Source organism: Nicotiana tabacum, chromosome 2 (assembly GCF_000715075.1).
Source record: "Nicotiana tabacum cultivar K326 chromosome 2, ASM71507v2, whole genome shotgun sequence".
Lineage (NCBI taxonomy): Eukaryota > Viridiplantae > Streptophyta > Magnoliopsida > Solanales > Solanaceae > Nicotiana > Nicotiana tabacum.
This window is the reverse complement of record NC_134081.1, coordinates 127,803,585-127,820,529: the sequence shown is the minus strand read 5'-3', so window position 1 is coordinate 127,820,529 and position 16,945 is coordinate 127,803,585. Positions and strand designations below refer to the sequence as shown.

At 40.4% G+C, this 16,945-nt stretch overlaps 1 protein-coding gene across 2 annotated transcripts; it reads right to left on the bottom strand.

The window, feature by feature from the left end:
- Positions 1 to 530: 530 nt before the first annotated feature.
- LOC107826183 (uncharacterized) lies at positions 531 to 4,406 on the bottom strand. Of its 2 annotated transcripts, none has more exons than XM_016653138.2 (6): positions 4,125 to 4,406; positions 3,830 to 4,019; positions 3,454 to 3,640; positions 2,399 to 2,602; positions 1,837 to 2,112; positions 531 to 1,745 (listed from the first exon to the last, which is right to left on the bottom strand). In XM_016653138.2, the coding sequence occupies exons 1-6, from the start codon at positions 4,326 to 4,328 to the stop codon at positions 752 to 754; spliced, it is 2,055 nt and encodes a 684-aa protein (XP_016508624.2). In that variant the 5' UTR covers positions 4,329 to 4,406; the 3' UTR covers positions 531 to 751. The 2 variants fall into 2 exon arrangements, with proteins under 2 accessions (XP_016508624.2, XP_075095486.1); XM_075239385.1 differs by having other exon boundaries at positions 4,093 to 4,384.
- Between the last annotated feature and the right edge of the window lie 12,539 nt (positions 4,407 to 16,945).

The window sequence follows — 16,945 nt, the reverse complement described above, 5'->3', positions numbered from 1 at the left end:
CGTTTCTTAGTGTTTTAGAGCCATAAAACAAGAATTCACAATGATTTTCAATTTTTCATGTGCTAATGTCCACGCCATCTTCATGAATTCGGGTGATGGGCTTCGAATCGCCTAAAATTTTGTGAACCCATCAGGGTAGTTACGCGTTTCTCTATATTGTTATTGTTTTTTTGCTTATTACTCGGTGAGTGTCTTGTTATAGCCTCGTCACTACCTCGTCGAGGTTAGACTCGATACTTACTGAGTACATGGGAACGATTGCACTCATACTACACTTTTGCAGTACTTGTGCAGATCCCAGATGTCGGTCCCAGCGAAATTCAGAGGTGATCTGCTCGGACACATTCCCAGGAGACTTGAGGTAGTGTTGCTTGGCATTCGCAGACCCTAGTGTCCCCTTCCTATCATGATCTACTGTTTATTGTAACATACAGTATTGTACTTTCCGGTGCAAACTTGTATTTAGTATTACTAGTGGCTCATGTACTTGTGACACCAAATTCTGAGATAGTCTTAGACAGCAATGGTGGTAGCAGGGGTGCAGAGACTTGCACTATATCAATAAAAAAAAAATGGACAGTAGCACAAAAGATCTATATACAATGTAAGATTATCAACATAAATTTGAAGTGAGAACATTGCTTACATGAGGATAATACTTTATACAAAGCTACACTATGCGCACCAAGACAATTTCTTAAGGCCCATGCCTTTTCAGTTTTGTATCTCAGATTGATGTTGTACGGGGTCTTCAAAAGGATGCTGAAGTACATGCATCAAATATTTCATCTAAATCCCTACATGTTTGAAAAACATCTCGCCCTTGATGCTTCCACCGGAGCATTCTGTCATGGAGATCATGTACGTTCAGCTGTATGTTGTTCTTTTCCAGAGTGAGTTGGAGTAGCCTTTTCACACACTTGAATAGATATCTCCCAACCTTAAGTTTCACGTCGCACACAAAATTGAGTCCACACTCCTCAGTTTCAAACATAGAAGCTGCCATACTTTCAATTACATCAGTTATGTCAAAGACAATGAGCGCTCCTGCTGTAGCCTCTTTTACCGTGTACGTCTCAACCCATGCAATTGAGTCTTTTTGCCTTTCATGGTTAGACTTCCTATTCTTCCTTCCAAGTTGTCCTCCAGTGAATTGCGCAAGAGTACCAGCTGCACTATAATGCAAAAGCAGTTCACATTCAGCATCAGTTATATGATTCAAGCATCCAAACAAGATGCCTATTGGTATCCTCCTAAATAACATGTTCTTCTGTGCGCTAACTCCTGGTGTCCGTTCTTCATCTGGAGCAAAATTTTCATTTACTTTATCTGAGTGCCCAATGTAGATGTCCTGAAATTCTTTAAGCCAGAACGCAAGTGTTTGGGAATTGGAATCCGGGATATTCACCATTTCCTTCTTAAAGGACAGGGATCTCCTGAATTCCTTTTTGTGACAAAGAGTTGTCTCATTGCCTTCATCAAAGCCAAAGTTAAGATTCCATGATTTTGAAAATTTTGACAGATAATCGACTAAATGTTCCAAGTAGGATCCACCAGCAGGGTTCAAACTCCATGCTATAAACTTTGCAGCAGTAGCAAGAAAAGGAGATTTAACGTCCTCTGAATGGTTAACGTTACCTGCTCTATATATGCATGTTGAGCAGTACTTGCCCCACAAACTCTTTTTAGAGAATAGCAAAATAGAGGCAAAAATGAACCAAGAAGGAAAGGTTATTGTTGTTGCCCTGACAGTAAGTAGCAGAAACAGTAAGCTATTAGCCATAAACTAAGCCAGTAGAAACTAATTGTATGAAATGCCACAAAACTGAAACTTACCAAATAGAACTGTGATTTACTCTGGCAATATTCACAATTTTGTTTGAAAATGTATTAACTGGCTTGTAAACTTCATGAACTAGATACTCCAACGATTCGAAGGACAAAGGTCCAGTCAAAATCTTCAAAATCTGGTTCTTGCATGGAAAGTATGCATGAGAAAATGGAAGTTTTGAACCAAGATCCATTGATATGCCCCACCACATTGGTCTGGAAACAATATCTAGCACCAGGGAGACCAGCTTAACGTGAAGCTCTAGAATAGAAGCCAAACCCCTGCAAAGTAGTAGTGAAAAAATATGAGGAACCCATAAGATCTTAGAACATGGGAATCTTTCAAATTCCTTAAGAGTTTTCAAGTAGCATATCAGTGTCATGGGAGCGGTAGGTTATCCTTTGATAGAGAAATCTATGAAGAAAATGAACAAGATAAAAAATGATAATGCAGTACAAAATATCCATGCAGGCATATCGAATAAAAATGTTTTAGAATTTATTGTAGCTATCACTACAGTAACCTTACTGTTGGTAGGAAAGAAAAAAAAACAGGTGTGGGACTTACGACAGTAGAAACCAGTTATGCAACAGGGACCTCGTTTCAGTAAACATGACAGGAGAAAGTACCAAAGATATAACAATTGAATGCCATTCTTTCCTCTGATGAAATTCCATATCTAGACAAAGGAAAGGTCTCTTAATGACCTCTTGTAGAATTTGAGATACATCGTACTTCAGAAGCATGTGATCTAGTTGCCATGAGAGCAACCTGCAGAGCAAACGAAATGATTATGGAAAAAGCGAAATCATTATATGGGTTACACCAAAATAAAAAGCAATTCATTTTCCTTCCGGACAGTCTTATTATAGGTTATTGATGAGGACTGGGTGCACATATTGACAAGATTCAAATTCATGTAGTGAACATAGTTTCTGCAACAGTGCAACGTATCATAGTAGTATATTTATCTTGAAGGACACCCAGCTCTTAAAAGTAGCATTTCCTATTTACTGAGAACAGGAAATCAACACTATCATTTCTCTGGTAACATTACACTACATTGCCTCAACGCCAAACATAGCCTTTTCTCTGCATTTTTATATATAAAAAGATATGCATGAATTACCAACTCAACCAAGGAATGTCAATCCAGGTAACAAAACAAGGACCATCAGGAGTACTGTTCTTTTTCTAACGTTTGTCCAAGCTAAATTACTCATTCTAAGCCGCATGGTTGAATTGATATGATCTCTCATGATGACTTCTTTTCTTAATAACATGGTGTTCGGTCAACTTGCGCGCACCTTGACTATTCCACCAGGTAGGTACCTGATACCTTCCACTAGCACAGGTAACACATAACTTTCCTCGCCAAGGCTTAGGCAGATGGGAGGAAACCGCTTAGTGTACTTTGTCTCCGATGATTTCTAAGAGACTTAATACAACATTGAGCAAGTTCAGTCAGAACTTCAAGAAAAATCATTGTAATTAGATGACATCAAATTCCAAAATATGCTCCAATATTAGAAATAAAAATAGGCCTACCACCCAGTAGGTTCAGAAATAGAGGTTCCAGCAATAACAAATCCATGAATGATAGAAAAGCAACTTTAACCAACCTTAGCGGTATTTTTCCACCCTCAATGTTAAACTCCTTTCGACAATGTAACTGTTTCAGCACAGCAGAGTGTCCTCCATCAATAGATCTCAGGTCAAGAACAGGAGGCAATTTCAGCGAATAGTGAACTCGTGATGCTAGTACCGCCACCCTCACAACAGCATACAAAATCATTGGAGAAAGATCTTCTGTAATCACAAAAAGCACGCAAGAACATTTCAATACCTAACTTCAACTAAAATTAGCAAAGATATCAATTGCAAATCAGATACGTAAATCCTGCAGACTCTGAGACCCATAGACAAAGTTATCAGCTTTAACATAATATAATATCACCAGATACCCAAAAAAAATGCTTAGATGAAAGTGACAATTACGTCGAAATCCTTCCAATTTATGCAAAATCTCAGCACATGATTCAATTATTCTGGTACAATCCTGAGCCGAAATCAATCCACCAACTTGCAAAACCACATCTTGAGCAGTTCTGAGAACCTTGCATTCAATTGAAGTAGATAGCACTGTAGCAATTGACTTCACCAAGTACTCAATCGTACAATCGTAGACCTACAACCAATAACAAAATTGCAAAATTATCTCAAATTACGTATTCAAATCGGAAAAAGGTTCAATTATCTACCTTTTTCTATCTGTTTTGTGAATAGATGTAACCTGGGACGATGTGAAGCACATAAGAGAAAGGGCAGTGTCCAAAACCCTAACTCCTGGAGATGTTTCGGAGAGGTTAAGCGAACGGTTGAGATTTGTGATAGTGAGGTCCAGATTCGGAGCTTCATTTCCGGTCGTCGGATTGGTGGACTGCAGTTCCGATGCTAGTGCTACGAAGAGTGACCTTATTTCTGAAGCCTTTGACATTGAGAGTGAAGAAGAGCGCCCGTGAGTTGCTTCCCGCCAATTACAACGTTTTGTTTGCAACAATACACCGGTGTCCACCTTTATAAGTAGAATGAAAATGGTATTCAATTTTTGCAAGCCTCGCAAAATTTGTAACCAATTCAATAGTATCAAGTTCTAAATGAATTTTCAGAAACTACTATTGTTTAGTGGCTATTAATTAGCTATTATTTAATTATTACGTGACTGTATTCGCTATATTCGCGCTGCTGTATTCATGAATACAGTAGTGGAATTCGCCTAAAAAATAGGAAGTCCAGCTGTGCGACTGTATTCGCGCTACTGTATGTAACGAAATTCGCCTTAAAAATAGAGGAATCCAGCTGTTTAATAACAGAAAGAGGATCAATAGTGTGTATCCTCCTAATTTAACTCAACAAAATCAATTCTACATAATTTTGTTGCTATTGCGTTATATTCCATGTATTCGCGCAACTGTATTTATAAATACAGTAAGGTAAAAAATAGGGATTACAGCTGTTTAATTATGTATTACATGTATTCACGCGAATGTATTTATAAATACATGAGGTAATACGCCTAAAAATAGTAATTTAATAACGGAAAGCGCAATATTGAATTGTATTCAATTTCACTATATTGAATTCAATTGTATTCAAACAACAAAAAATTAAGAAAATAGGGTGTATGACGTTTTATTCAATTCGACTATATACATTATATTCAATTCACACATATTCACTATTATACATTGTATTCAATTCACCGTATTCAATTCGACTATATTCAAACAATAAAAAATCACAAAACACAGTGATATTCGACTGTATTCAAAAAAATGCAGACCTTCGGAATACATAAATACATACGAAAAAATAATATATTTATACAAAAACATAATATATTTGAGTGTATTTGTACAGAACAATATATTTGTATCATTGTATGTGACTAAATAGCAAAAAAGAAAAGAAAGTTCGCCGGAGATGGCATTTTCCGGCCAAGCAAAATACTGTATATATTGTATTAAAATTGAAAATGGAGACGAACAAAAACCCGGCCCTCAAATCTTCTCCGGCGTAGCCATGGCCAGATCTGTTTGCTTAAAAGGATGAGGCAATAGTGGATGATGATGCCAACGATTCTGACTCATAGTTATGTAGAAATTGATGATTCATCGTTTCAAGAACTTCCGCCCTATTATTCATCCAATGTTCATGTTGGTGTACCCCTTGTAGATTGATTGAACCTGTAGAAGTATTTCCAGTTGCAGTAACCCTAAAGGATTCGGCCAGAGAATCACGATTAGAAGCAGCATTGAGCGGTAGTGTTGAAGAATTAGAATTAGGATCTGGATAGTAGAAACTTGATAATAGATCTCTCATTCTCTTTGCTCGACGACGATTCTGGCCAGATTTGTTCCTTTTTGCTCGAAGAGAGAGAGAGAGAGAGAGAGAGAGAGAGAGAGAGAGAGAGAGAGAGAGAGAGAGAGAGAGAGAGAGAGAGAGAGAGAGAGAGAGAGAGAGAGAAAGAACATAATTGGCGTATTTCATGCCTCAATGGTAGGTATAAATAAATACCTATTTTGCTATAAAATAGAAAAAGTAGCTCTAAGAAATAATATTTTGAAATTATTTTGGTTTATAATAAATAGGGTGTAATAGTTTACTATAGGAGGTAAACTTTTCAAGTTTCTATTCTTTTGGTTGTGTTGCGCTAAAAATAATTTTTCGAACTCTCTTAAACAGGGACAAAATATAAATAATAGCCTCAAATATACTTTTTCGTGCACTAAACAAAAAATATAGGGAGAACTTGGCTAGGCCATCCTTTGGATGGTCCATCACTAGTTTTAAACTTAGCTAAGTACACAAATATTTATTTTAGAGGAATTTTCAGAAATCACTATTGTTTAGTGGCTATTAATTTTCTATAGCTACCATATACATAATTACTTCTTATAGCTATTATTCAGTTATTACAGTAGTTTATTTGTTGTATTCGCGTTACTGTGTTCATGAATACAGCAGCAAAAATCGCCTAAAATCAGTACGCGCACGTATTCACATGTATTCGCGCCATGTATTCATGAATACAACAGCAAAAAAAGGCCTAAAATCAAGGTAGTCCAGTTGTACAAGCATATATTCGCGTTGTTGTATTCATAAATACAACAACAAAAAGGCCTAAAATCATGGCAGTTCAGCTGTATTCACATGTATTCGCGTCATATATTCACGAATACAGTAACGACAATCACTTTAAAATAGGTATATCCAGTTGTCTAATAACACAAATAATATCAATTAGCGTGATACACTCCTAATATAACTCAACAAAATCAATTCTAACATGCCTCATTATCAACCCAATTAACTAGAATAGTATTTCAGTTGTATATAACTTTTGTATTTAGTGTGTTTCAATATTTTTTTTATTATTGCATTCATTAGATTCAATGTTTGTATTTACTATATTCGCTATTTTATATACAATATATTCAAATGTATTTATATTAACGGTATTTTAGTTATTCCTAATACATATTATTACTGATGTATTCAGTATATTTCATTGGTTGTATTCACTTTATTTCTATTTGTATTCAGTGTATTTTACTGTATATCATTGTGTTTTAAAATTAAATATATTCACTGTTTATATTCTGTTCTATTTTACTATTTGTATTCAGTGTATTTCAATATTTATATCCTGTATTCAACTGTATTAAAAAAATACAGACCTTCGAAATACATAAACACATGCAAAATATATGTATTTGTATCATTGTATGTGACTAAATAGCAAAGAAGAGAAGAAAGTTCGTTGGAGATGGCGTTTTCCGGGCAAGACTCCTTGTATCGATTCACTACCTCTTCCATTACAATTTTCAACGCTTCTAATTCGATCGCTTCTTCCTCTTTTCTCTCTTACTTGCCGCGTTAAGAATCCCTCTTTCTCTTCAATCTCTCCGTCGCCCAAGGTATCTCCACTTCCTTTTTTTGATTATAGGTTTACTTTCATGTTTCTGATTTTGAGATTTTGAGGCTTTCTTTCATGATTTGTTTCTCTTTCGTGTATCTATGATTCGGCCTATTTTGCTCGAAGAGAGAGAGAGAAGAAATAGAGAGAAAAAGAAGAAAAATTCTGAGAGATAATTGTGTGTTAATTGAAAGAAAGAGAGAGGGAAAACATAAATAACGTATTTCATGCCTTATTTCATGCCTCAATGGTAGTATATACCATAAATACTTATTTTGCTATAAAATATAAAAGGTAGCTATAGAAAATAATATTTTAAAATAATTTTGATTTATAATAAATGTCACGACCTAAAATTCCACCCGTCGTGATAACGCTTATCTCAATATTAGGCAAGCCGAAAATCTCAATAACCAAAACTTCTCTTTAAGGTTGAAAATATAATATTTAAATACAATACAAACACTCCCCAAAACCTGATATCACTGAGTACATGAGCATCTAATATGAATACAAGTCTGAAAAATATAGTCTATAATAGTCTGAGACCAAATACAGTAAACAAAGAGATAGAGAAGGAGAGACAAGGTCTGCGGAACACGGCAGCTACCTCAAAATCTCCTGAAAATCAACCACTCGAAAGGATCAACACCCGCTATGTCCGGGAACACCTAGATCTGCACACGAAGTGCAGGGTGTAGTATGAGTATAACCAACTCAGCAAATAACAATAATAAATAAGGAACTGAAGATAGTAACGAGCTACACAGTTATGGTTCATTTCCAGTAATTCCAGCAAAGAATAGACATGCTATCAAATCTAGCAGTTTAATGTCAAATTAATTTTTATACAGTTCTTGTTCATGTAATCTGTATATCAACAATCTTTCAGAGATTTCACAACAAAGACAGATAGCAACAAAGTGCAACAACAAATGAAAATCAAGTACAACCTTTTAGGACAACAATCACTCACTGGGCTCCCAGCCCTCATCATTCCCTGGGCTCCCAGCCCTCATCACTCTCTCAATGGGTACCCGCGCTCACTGGGGGTGTACAGACTCCGGAGGGGCTCCTACAGCCCAAGCGCTATAATCTGCACGGACAATTCACGTGTTGCACGGACAACTCACGTGCCATAACATAAATATCTGGATCCGCACAGCCAACTCATGTGTTGCACGGCCAACTCATGTGCTATAGTATAATATAAGGATCTGCACGGCCAACTCACATGATGCACAGCCAACTCACGTGCTATAGTATAATATAAGGATTCGCACGGCCAACTCATGTGCTATAGTATAATATAAGGATCTGCACGGCCAACTCACGTGTTGCACGGACAACTCACGTGCTATAGTATCAATATCTCACAACCAGGCCCTCGGCCTCACTCTGTCATAAATCTCTCCAGTCTCTCGAGCTCTCAATAATCATGAAATCAGCCCAAACAACAATGATATGATGTATCAATAATAATAACAGAGACTGAGATAAAATGTGCAAGTAAAAACTGAGACTGAGTACATATAGCATTTAGCAGGCAATTCAACAAGTACGTGACCTCTGTGGGTCCCAACAGTACTATAACATAGCCTAAGCATGATTTCGAACATGATTTACAGTCAAATTTTATCAACACATAGAGAGCATATAGCTAACAACAAATTATTCAGCTTTACAGTTTCCCGGGACGGACCAAGTCACAATCCCCTCGGTGCACGCCCACACGCCCGTCACCTAGCATGTGCGTCACCTCCAAAATAATCACATGATACCAAAATCCGAGGTTTAATACCCTCAGGACCAGATTTAAAATTGTTACTTACTTCAAGCCATGAAATTCTTATTCTCCAATGTCCTTTCCTCGTGAATTGGTCTCCAAACGCCTCGAATCTAGTCATAAATAATTCGTTTCAGTCAATAAAATTCATTGGAACTAATTCCATAAGAAAATAATGATTTTCCATAAAAATCCAAAAATTAGCTCAAAAATCGCCTGTGGGGCCCACGTCTCGAAACTCGACAAAAGTTACAAAATCTGGAAGCTCATTCAACCACGAGTCTAACCATACCAATTTTACCAAAATCCGACCCCAACTCAACCCTCAAATCTTCAATTTAAACCAAGAGGGTTTTCAAACTTTCCCAACTCAATTCACCAATTAAATGATAAAAATAACCATGGATTCGGGTAATTTAACCAATATTGAGTTAAGAGCACTTACCCCGTTGTTTCCTCTGAAAATCACCCAAAAAGCGCCTCAATCCGAGCTCCAAATCGTCAAAAACTGAAAATGGGACGGAGTCCCATTTTCAGAACATAAACTCACTGCCCAGGCTTTTATTCTTCGCGAACGCGGTCAGTGCCTCGCGTTCGCGAAGCACAAATAACTCCCTTCCAAATTCCTCCTTCGCGAACACGACATCACCCTCGCATTCGCGAAGCACAAAATGCCTCTGCCTCAATGCCTTCTATGCGAATGCGTTCAACCCATCGCGAACGCGATGCTTCGTTCCCCCTCACTATGCGAACGCGACACCCCCTACGCGAACGCGTAGACTAATTGCCTGGGTCCTCGGCTGCTTCCTCTCTTCTTCGCGAACGCGTAACACCTCTCGCATTCGCGATGCACACCCAGTCCACCCTTCGTGAATGCGAAGAGCAAATATTGCCAGCCTCTCAGTTCCTCTTCGCGAACGCGAGGCTCCACTCGCGAATGCGATGAAGGAAACCAAATGGTGTATCAAAAAATTCCAGCAGAGTTCCAAGTCCAAAATCCAACCCGTTAACCATCTGAAACTCACCCCGAGCCTCTTGGGACCTCAACCAAATATACCATCAAGTCCTAAAATATCATACGAACTTAGTCAAACCCTCAAATCACCTAAACCAACGCTAAAATCATGAATTACACCCCAATTCAAGCCTAATGAACTTTGAAATTTCTAATTTCTACAAACGACTCTGGAACCTATCAAATCACGTCCGATTGACCTCAAATTTTGCACACAAGTCATAAATGAAATAGCATAGGTATTCCAATTTTCAGAATCAGATCCCGACCCCTATATCAAAAAGTCAACCCCCTGGTCAAACTTCTCAAAAATTACACTTTCGGCATTTCAAGCCTAATTCCTCTACGGACTTCCAAATAATATTTCGGACACGCTCCTAAGCCCAAAATCACCATACAGAGCTATTGGAATCATCAAAATTCAAATTCGAGGTCGTTTACACATAGGTCCATATCCGGTCCACTTTTCTAACTTAAATCATTTCAGTCTTAGTTCCTTCCGGATCCGAACCAACTAACCTGATAAGTAATAAATCAATTACAAGACATAAATTGAGTAGTAAATGGGGGAACGGGGTTATAATATTCAAAACGACTGGCCGGGTCGTTACATTCTCCCCCTCTTAAACAAACATTTGTCCTCGAACGGGTTTGAATAATACGTGGAGTCTCAAATAAGTGTGGATATTTGTTCCGCATATCCTGCTCAGTCTCCCAAGTAGCTTCTCCGACTGGCTGGCCTCTCCACTACACCTTCACTGATGTTATGTTCTTTGACCTCAGTTTTCGAAACTGCCGGTCTAAAATAGCCACCGGCTCCACATCATAAGTCAAATTACCGTCCAGTTGTACTGTACTGAAATCCAGAATGTGATACGAATCCCCGACATACTTTCGAAGCATGGATACATAGAACACTGGATGAACACCTGATAGACTAGGTGGCAAAAGCAAGTTCATAAGCCACCTCCCCAATTTTCTTAAGTATCTCAAAAGGCCCAATATGTCGAGGGCTCAACTTGCCCTTTTTCCCGAACCTCAACACACCCTTCATGGGTGAAATCTTGAGCAGAACCTTCTCCCCAATCATGTGAACAACATCACGAACCTTCCTGTCGGTATAACTCTTCTATCTAGACTGTGTCGTGCGAAGCCGTTCCTGAATTACTTTGACCTTCTCTAAAGTATCCTAAACCAAGTCAGTACCCAATAGTCTAACCTCACCAGGCTCAAACCAACCCACCGGAGACCGACATTATCTCCCATATAGAGCTTCATATAGAGCCATCTGAATGCTTGACTGGTAGCTATTATTATAAGCAAACTCTGCGAGTGGAAGAAATTGATCCCAAGAACCCCCAAAATCAATGACACAAGCGCGTAGCATATACTCCAATATCTAAATAGTGCGCTCGGACTGTCCGTCCGTCTGAGGGTGAAATGATGTACTCAACTGAACCTGTGTGCCCAATTCTCGCTGCAATGCCCTCCAAACCTGTGAGGTAAACTGTGTACCCCGATCTGAAATAAAGGACATCGGCACACCGTGTAGGCGAACAATCTCACGAATATAAATCCCAGCCAACCGCTCCGAAGAATAATTAGTACCGACTGGAATAAAATGTGCGAACTTGGTCAACCGATCTATTATTACCCAAACAGCATCAAACTTTCTCGAAGTCCGTAGGAGTCCAACTATGAAGTCCATGGTAATACGCTCTCACTTCCACTCCGGAATTTCAAATCTCTGTAGCAATCCGCCTGGTCTCTGGTGCTCGTACTTTACCTGTTGACAATTTAAACACCGAGATATAAACCCAACTATATCTTTCTTCATCCCCCTCCACCAATAGTGCTGTCTCAAATCCTTATACATCTTCGCGGCGCCTGGATGAATAGAGTACCGCAAACTGTGAGCTTCCTGGAGAATCAGCTCACGCAACCTATCTACATTAGGTACACATAGCCTGCCATGCATCCGTAATATACCGTCATCTCTAATAGTGACTTCCTTGGCATCACTGTGCTGAACTGTGGCCTTAAGGACAAGCAGATGTGGATCATCATACTGGCGCTCTCTGATGCGATCATATAAAGAAGACCGAGAAACCACCCAGGCCAAAACTCGATTCGGCTCAAAAACATCCAATCTAACAAACTGATTAGCCAAGGCCTGAACCTCCAAGGCTAAAGGCCTCTCTTCTACCGGTAAGTATGCTAAGCTGCCCAAACTCTCTGCCTTACGACACAAGGCATCGGCCACCACATTGGCCTTTCCGGGATGATAGAGAATGGTGATATCATAATCCTTAAGTAACTCCAACCACCTTCGCTGTCGCAAGTTAAGATCCTTTTATTTAAACAAATGTTGTAGATTCTGATGATCGGTATATACCTCACACTGGACACCGTACAAGTAATGCCGCCAAATTTTCAAGGCATGAACAATAGTTACTAATTCAAGATCGTGGATTGGATAATTCTTCTCATGTACCTTTAACTGTCTGGATGCATAGGCAATCACCCTACCGTCTTGCATAAGTACTGCGCCGAGACCAATCCGCGACATGTCACAATACATAGTATAAGACTCTGAACCTGTAGGCAACACCAATACTGGAGCTGTAGTCAAAGCTGTCTTGAGCTTCTGAAAGCTCTCTTCACATTCATCCGACCACCTGAACGGAGCACCTTTCTGGGTCAATTTAGTCATAGGCGATGCAATAGACGAGAAACCTTCCACGAAACGATAATAATAACCGGCCAAGCCAAGAAAACTCCGAATCTCAGTAACTAAGGATGGTCTGGGCCAATTCTGAACTGCCTCTATTTTTTTCGGATCTACCTTAATACCTTCAATGGACACTATATGTCCCAAGAATGCCACCAAACTAAGCCATAACTCACACTTAGAGAATTTGGCATAAAGTTTCTCCTCTCTCAGCCTCTGTAATACAATACCCCAAGTGTTGTGCATGCTCCTCCTGGCTATGTGAGTACACTAGAATATCATCAATGAATACCACGATAAATAAATCAAAATATGGCTGATATACATTATTCATCAAATGCATAAATGTTGCTGGGCATTGGTTAGCCCAAAAGACATCACAAGAAATTCATAGTGGCCATAACGAGTCCTGAATGTCGTCTTTAGAATATCCGAATTCTGAATTTTTAATTGGTGATACCCAGACCTCAAATCAATTTTGGAGAACACCCTTGCTCCCTGAAGCTGGTCAAATAAATCATCAATACGCGGCAATGGATATTTATTCTTGATTGTAACTTTGTTCAACTGCCTATAATCTATGCACATCCGCATAGTACCATCTTTCCTTTTCATAAACAGAACTGGTGCACCCCAAGGTGACACACTAGGCCTAATAAACCCCTTTTCAAGGAGTTCCTGAAGTTGCTCTTTCAATTCTTTTAATTCAGTTGGTGCCATACGATACGGAGGAATAGAAATGGGCTGAGTGCCCTCCACCAAGTCAATACCGAAATCAATATCCTTGTCGGGTGGCATACCCAGCAGGTCTATAGGAAATATATCTGGAAAGTCTTGCACGACCGGTACTGAATCAATAATAGGAGCATCTGCATCAACATCTCTCACAAAGGCCAAATATGAAAAGCATCCCTTTCCAACCATACGTTGGGCCTTCAAATAAAAAATTATCCTACTAGGAACAAGATCTAGAGAACCTCTCCATTCAACCTTTGGCAACCCCGGCATCGTCAACGTCACGATTTTTGCGTGACAGTACAGAATAGCATGACATAGAGACAACCAATCCATACCCAGGATTACATCGAAATCAACCATACCGAGTAATAAGAGATCAACTCTAGTCTCCAGTTCCCCAATAGTTACTACACACGACCGATACACACGATCCACAATAATAATATCGCCCACCGGTATAGATATACAAACAGGTGAAACTAAGGACTCACAAGCATATCCATATAATGAGCAAAATACGATGATACATATGAATAAGTGTAACCGGGGTCAAATAATATAGAAGCCTCCATGTGGCACACTGAAACAATACATGTGATCACTGCGTCTGAGGCAACAGCATCTGGCCTGGCAGGAAAAGCAAAGAATCGAGCATGCCCGCCTCCTGATCGGCCTCCCCCTCTTGGGTGACCCCTAGCTGCCTGACCCTCACCCCGAGATGGCAGGTCAAGTGGTGTAACTGCGGGTGCTAGTGCCGTCGGTCGAGAACTCTACTATGAAACCCCACTCAACAGCCTAGGACACTCTCTCTTGAAATGACCAAATTCTACGCACTCGAAACAACCTCTGACAGAACTGCTACTCCTGATAACCCGAGGGATGACCTGCAGAAGTCTGTGTGGATAAGGCATGATAAGAACTCTGCGCTGGTAGTGCACTGAATGAAGACTGGCCTGAGTGAGCACTGTAAGAACCATGGCTAGCTGATGCACCACGATGAGCTGGACGACCCGTCTGAGCGTGTCTGTAAGAACGACCCCTACCACGGTGAAATTGACCCCCAAAAGGACCACCACTGTAATCACTCGGACCACGAGGTCTCTTAGCCTCTCTCTCTCTCCACGTTCCTGGCTACGAGCCATCTCTATCTGCCAAGCAATGTCCACTACCTCATCAAAAGTAGCACCAGATACTCTCTCCCTAGTCATAAGTAACTGCAGCTGATATGTGAGGCCATCAATGAACCTTCTAATCCTCTCCATATCAGTGGGAACCAACCATACTGCGTGATGAGCCAACTCAGAAAATCTCATCTCGTACCGTGTCACGGACAGATCACCCTGGCAAGGCTGCTCAAACTATCTGCGCAGCTCTTCTCTGCGGGACTGAGGTACGAACTTCTCCAAAAAGACCACGGAGAACTGATGCCAAGTAAGGGGTGCTGCGCCAATAGGCCTACATCTCTCGTAAGTCTCCCACCATCTGAGTGCAGACCTAGAAAACTGAAAAGTAGTGAATGAGACCCCACTGGTCTCCAGAATACCCGTTGTTCGAAGCATCCGTTGACACCTATCCAGAAAATCCTGAGCATCCTCTGACTCAGTACCGCTAAATGGTAGAGGTAGAAGCCTCTCAAATCTCTCAAGTCTCCTCTGCTCATCATCTACCATAACAGGAACTACCGGGGCCTGAGCAGCTGCAACCGGCTGGGCTGGTAGTGCCCTCGGTATCTGAAGTCCCTATACTACCTGGTCTGGAGTACGGGAAACGGGGGTATGAGTACCTCCCCTAGCCTGAGAAGTGGCAGGTGCGGCCTGAGCCGAAACCACCTGAGCAAGGCCAGTGCAGGATGCCAACATCTGGGCCAAAGTCTCCTGAATGCCTGCAATCTCAATGGGCACAGCTGGTGGCTCAGCTGATCCTGTCAGCTCAACTACATATGGAATCTGCTCCTGTGCTGGAACAACTGGTGGTACTACAGGTGCTATTCCAACTGTGGTATGAGTTACACCTCGACCTCTACCTCGGCCCCGGCCTATACCACGGCCCCGGCCTCTCGCGGCCCTAACTGGTGGCACTGGTGGCTGACCGTCCGATCCGGTAGTAAGTCTCCTCACCAACTGTGAGAGAATAGAATAGCAAAAATTTAGTTTCCAGAATCAACAAATTCGCACGACAAAATACAAGAAAGGGAATGTTTCCTAAGGGTTCTGCAACCTCTCGAAGATAAGTACAGACGTCTCCGTACCAATCCGCAAGACTCTACTAAACCTGCTCATGACTCGTGAGACCTATGTAACCTAGGCTCTGATACCAACTTGTCACGACCCAAAATCTCACCTGTCGTGATGGAGCCTATCTCAAAATTAGGCAAGCCGAAAATCTCAATAACCAAAACTTCTCTTTAAGGTTGAAAATATAATATTTAAATACAATACAAACACTCCACAAAACCTGGTGTCACTGAGTACATGAGCATCTAATATGAATATAAGTCTGGAAAATATAGTTTATAATAGTCTGAGACCAAATACAGTAAACAAAGAGATAGAGAAGTAGAGACAAGGTCTGCGGAACACGGCAGCTACCTCAAAATCTCCTGAAAATCAACCACTCGAAAGGATCAACACCCGCTATGTCCGGGAACACCTGGATCTGCACACGAAGTGCAGGGTGTAGTATGAGTACAACCAACTCAGCAAGTAATAATAATAAATAAGGAACTGAAGATAGTAACAATCTACACTGTTATGGTTCATTTCCAGTAATTCCAGCAAAGAATAGACATGCTATCAAATCTAGCAGTTTAATGTCAAATCAACTTTTATACAGTTCATGTTCATGTAATCCATATATCAACAATCTTTCAGAGATTTCACAATAATGACAGATAGCAACTAAATGCAACAACAAATAAAAATCAAGTACAACCTCTTAGGACAACAATCACTCCCTGGGCTCCCAGCCCTCATCACTCCCTGGGCTCCCAGCCTTCATCACTCTCTCAATGGGTACCCGCGCTCACTGGGGGTGTACAGACTCCAGAGGGACTCCTACAGTCCAAGCGCTATAATCTGCCCGGACAACTCACGTGTTGCATGGACAACTCACGTGCCATAATATAAATATCTGGATCCGCACGGCCAACACACGTGTTGCACGGCCAACTCACGTGCTATAGTATAATATAAGGATCTGCACGGCCAACTCACGTATTGCACTACCAACTCATGTACTATAGTATAATATAAGGATCCGCACGACCTACTCATGTGCTATAGTATAATATAAGGATCTGCACGGCCAACTCACGTGCTGCACGGACAACTCACGTGCTATAGTATCAATATCTCACAATCAGGCCC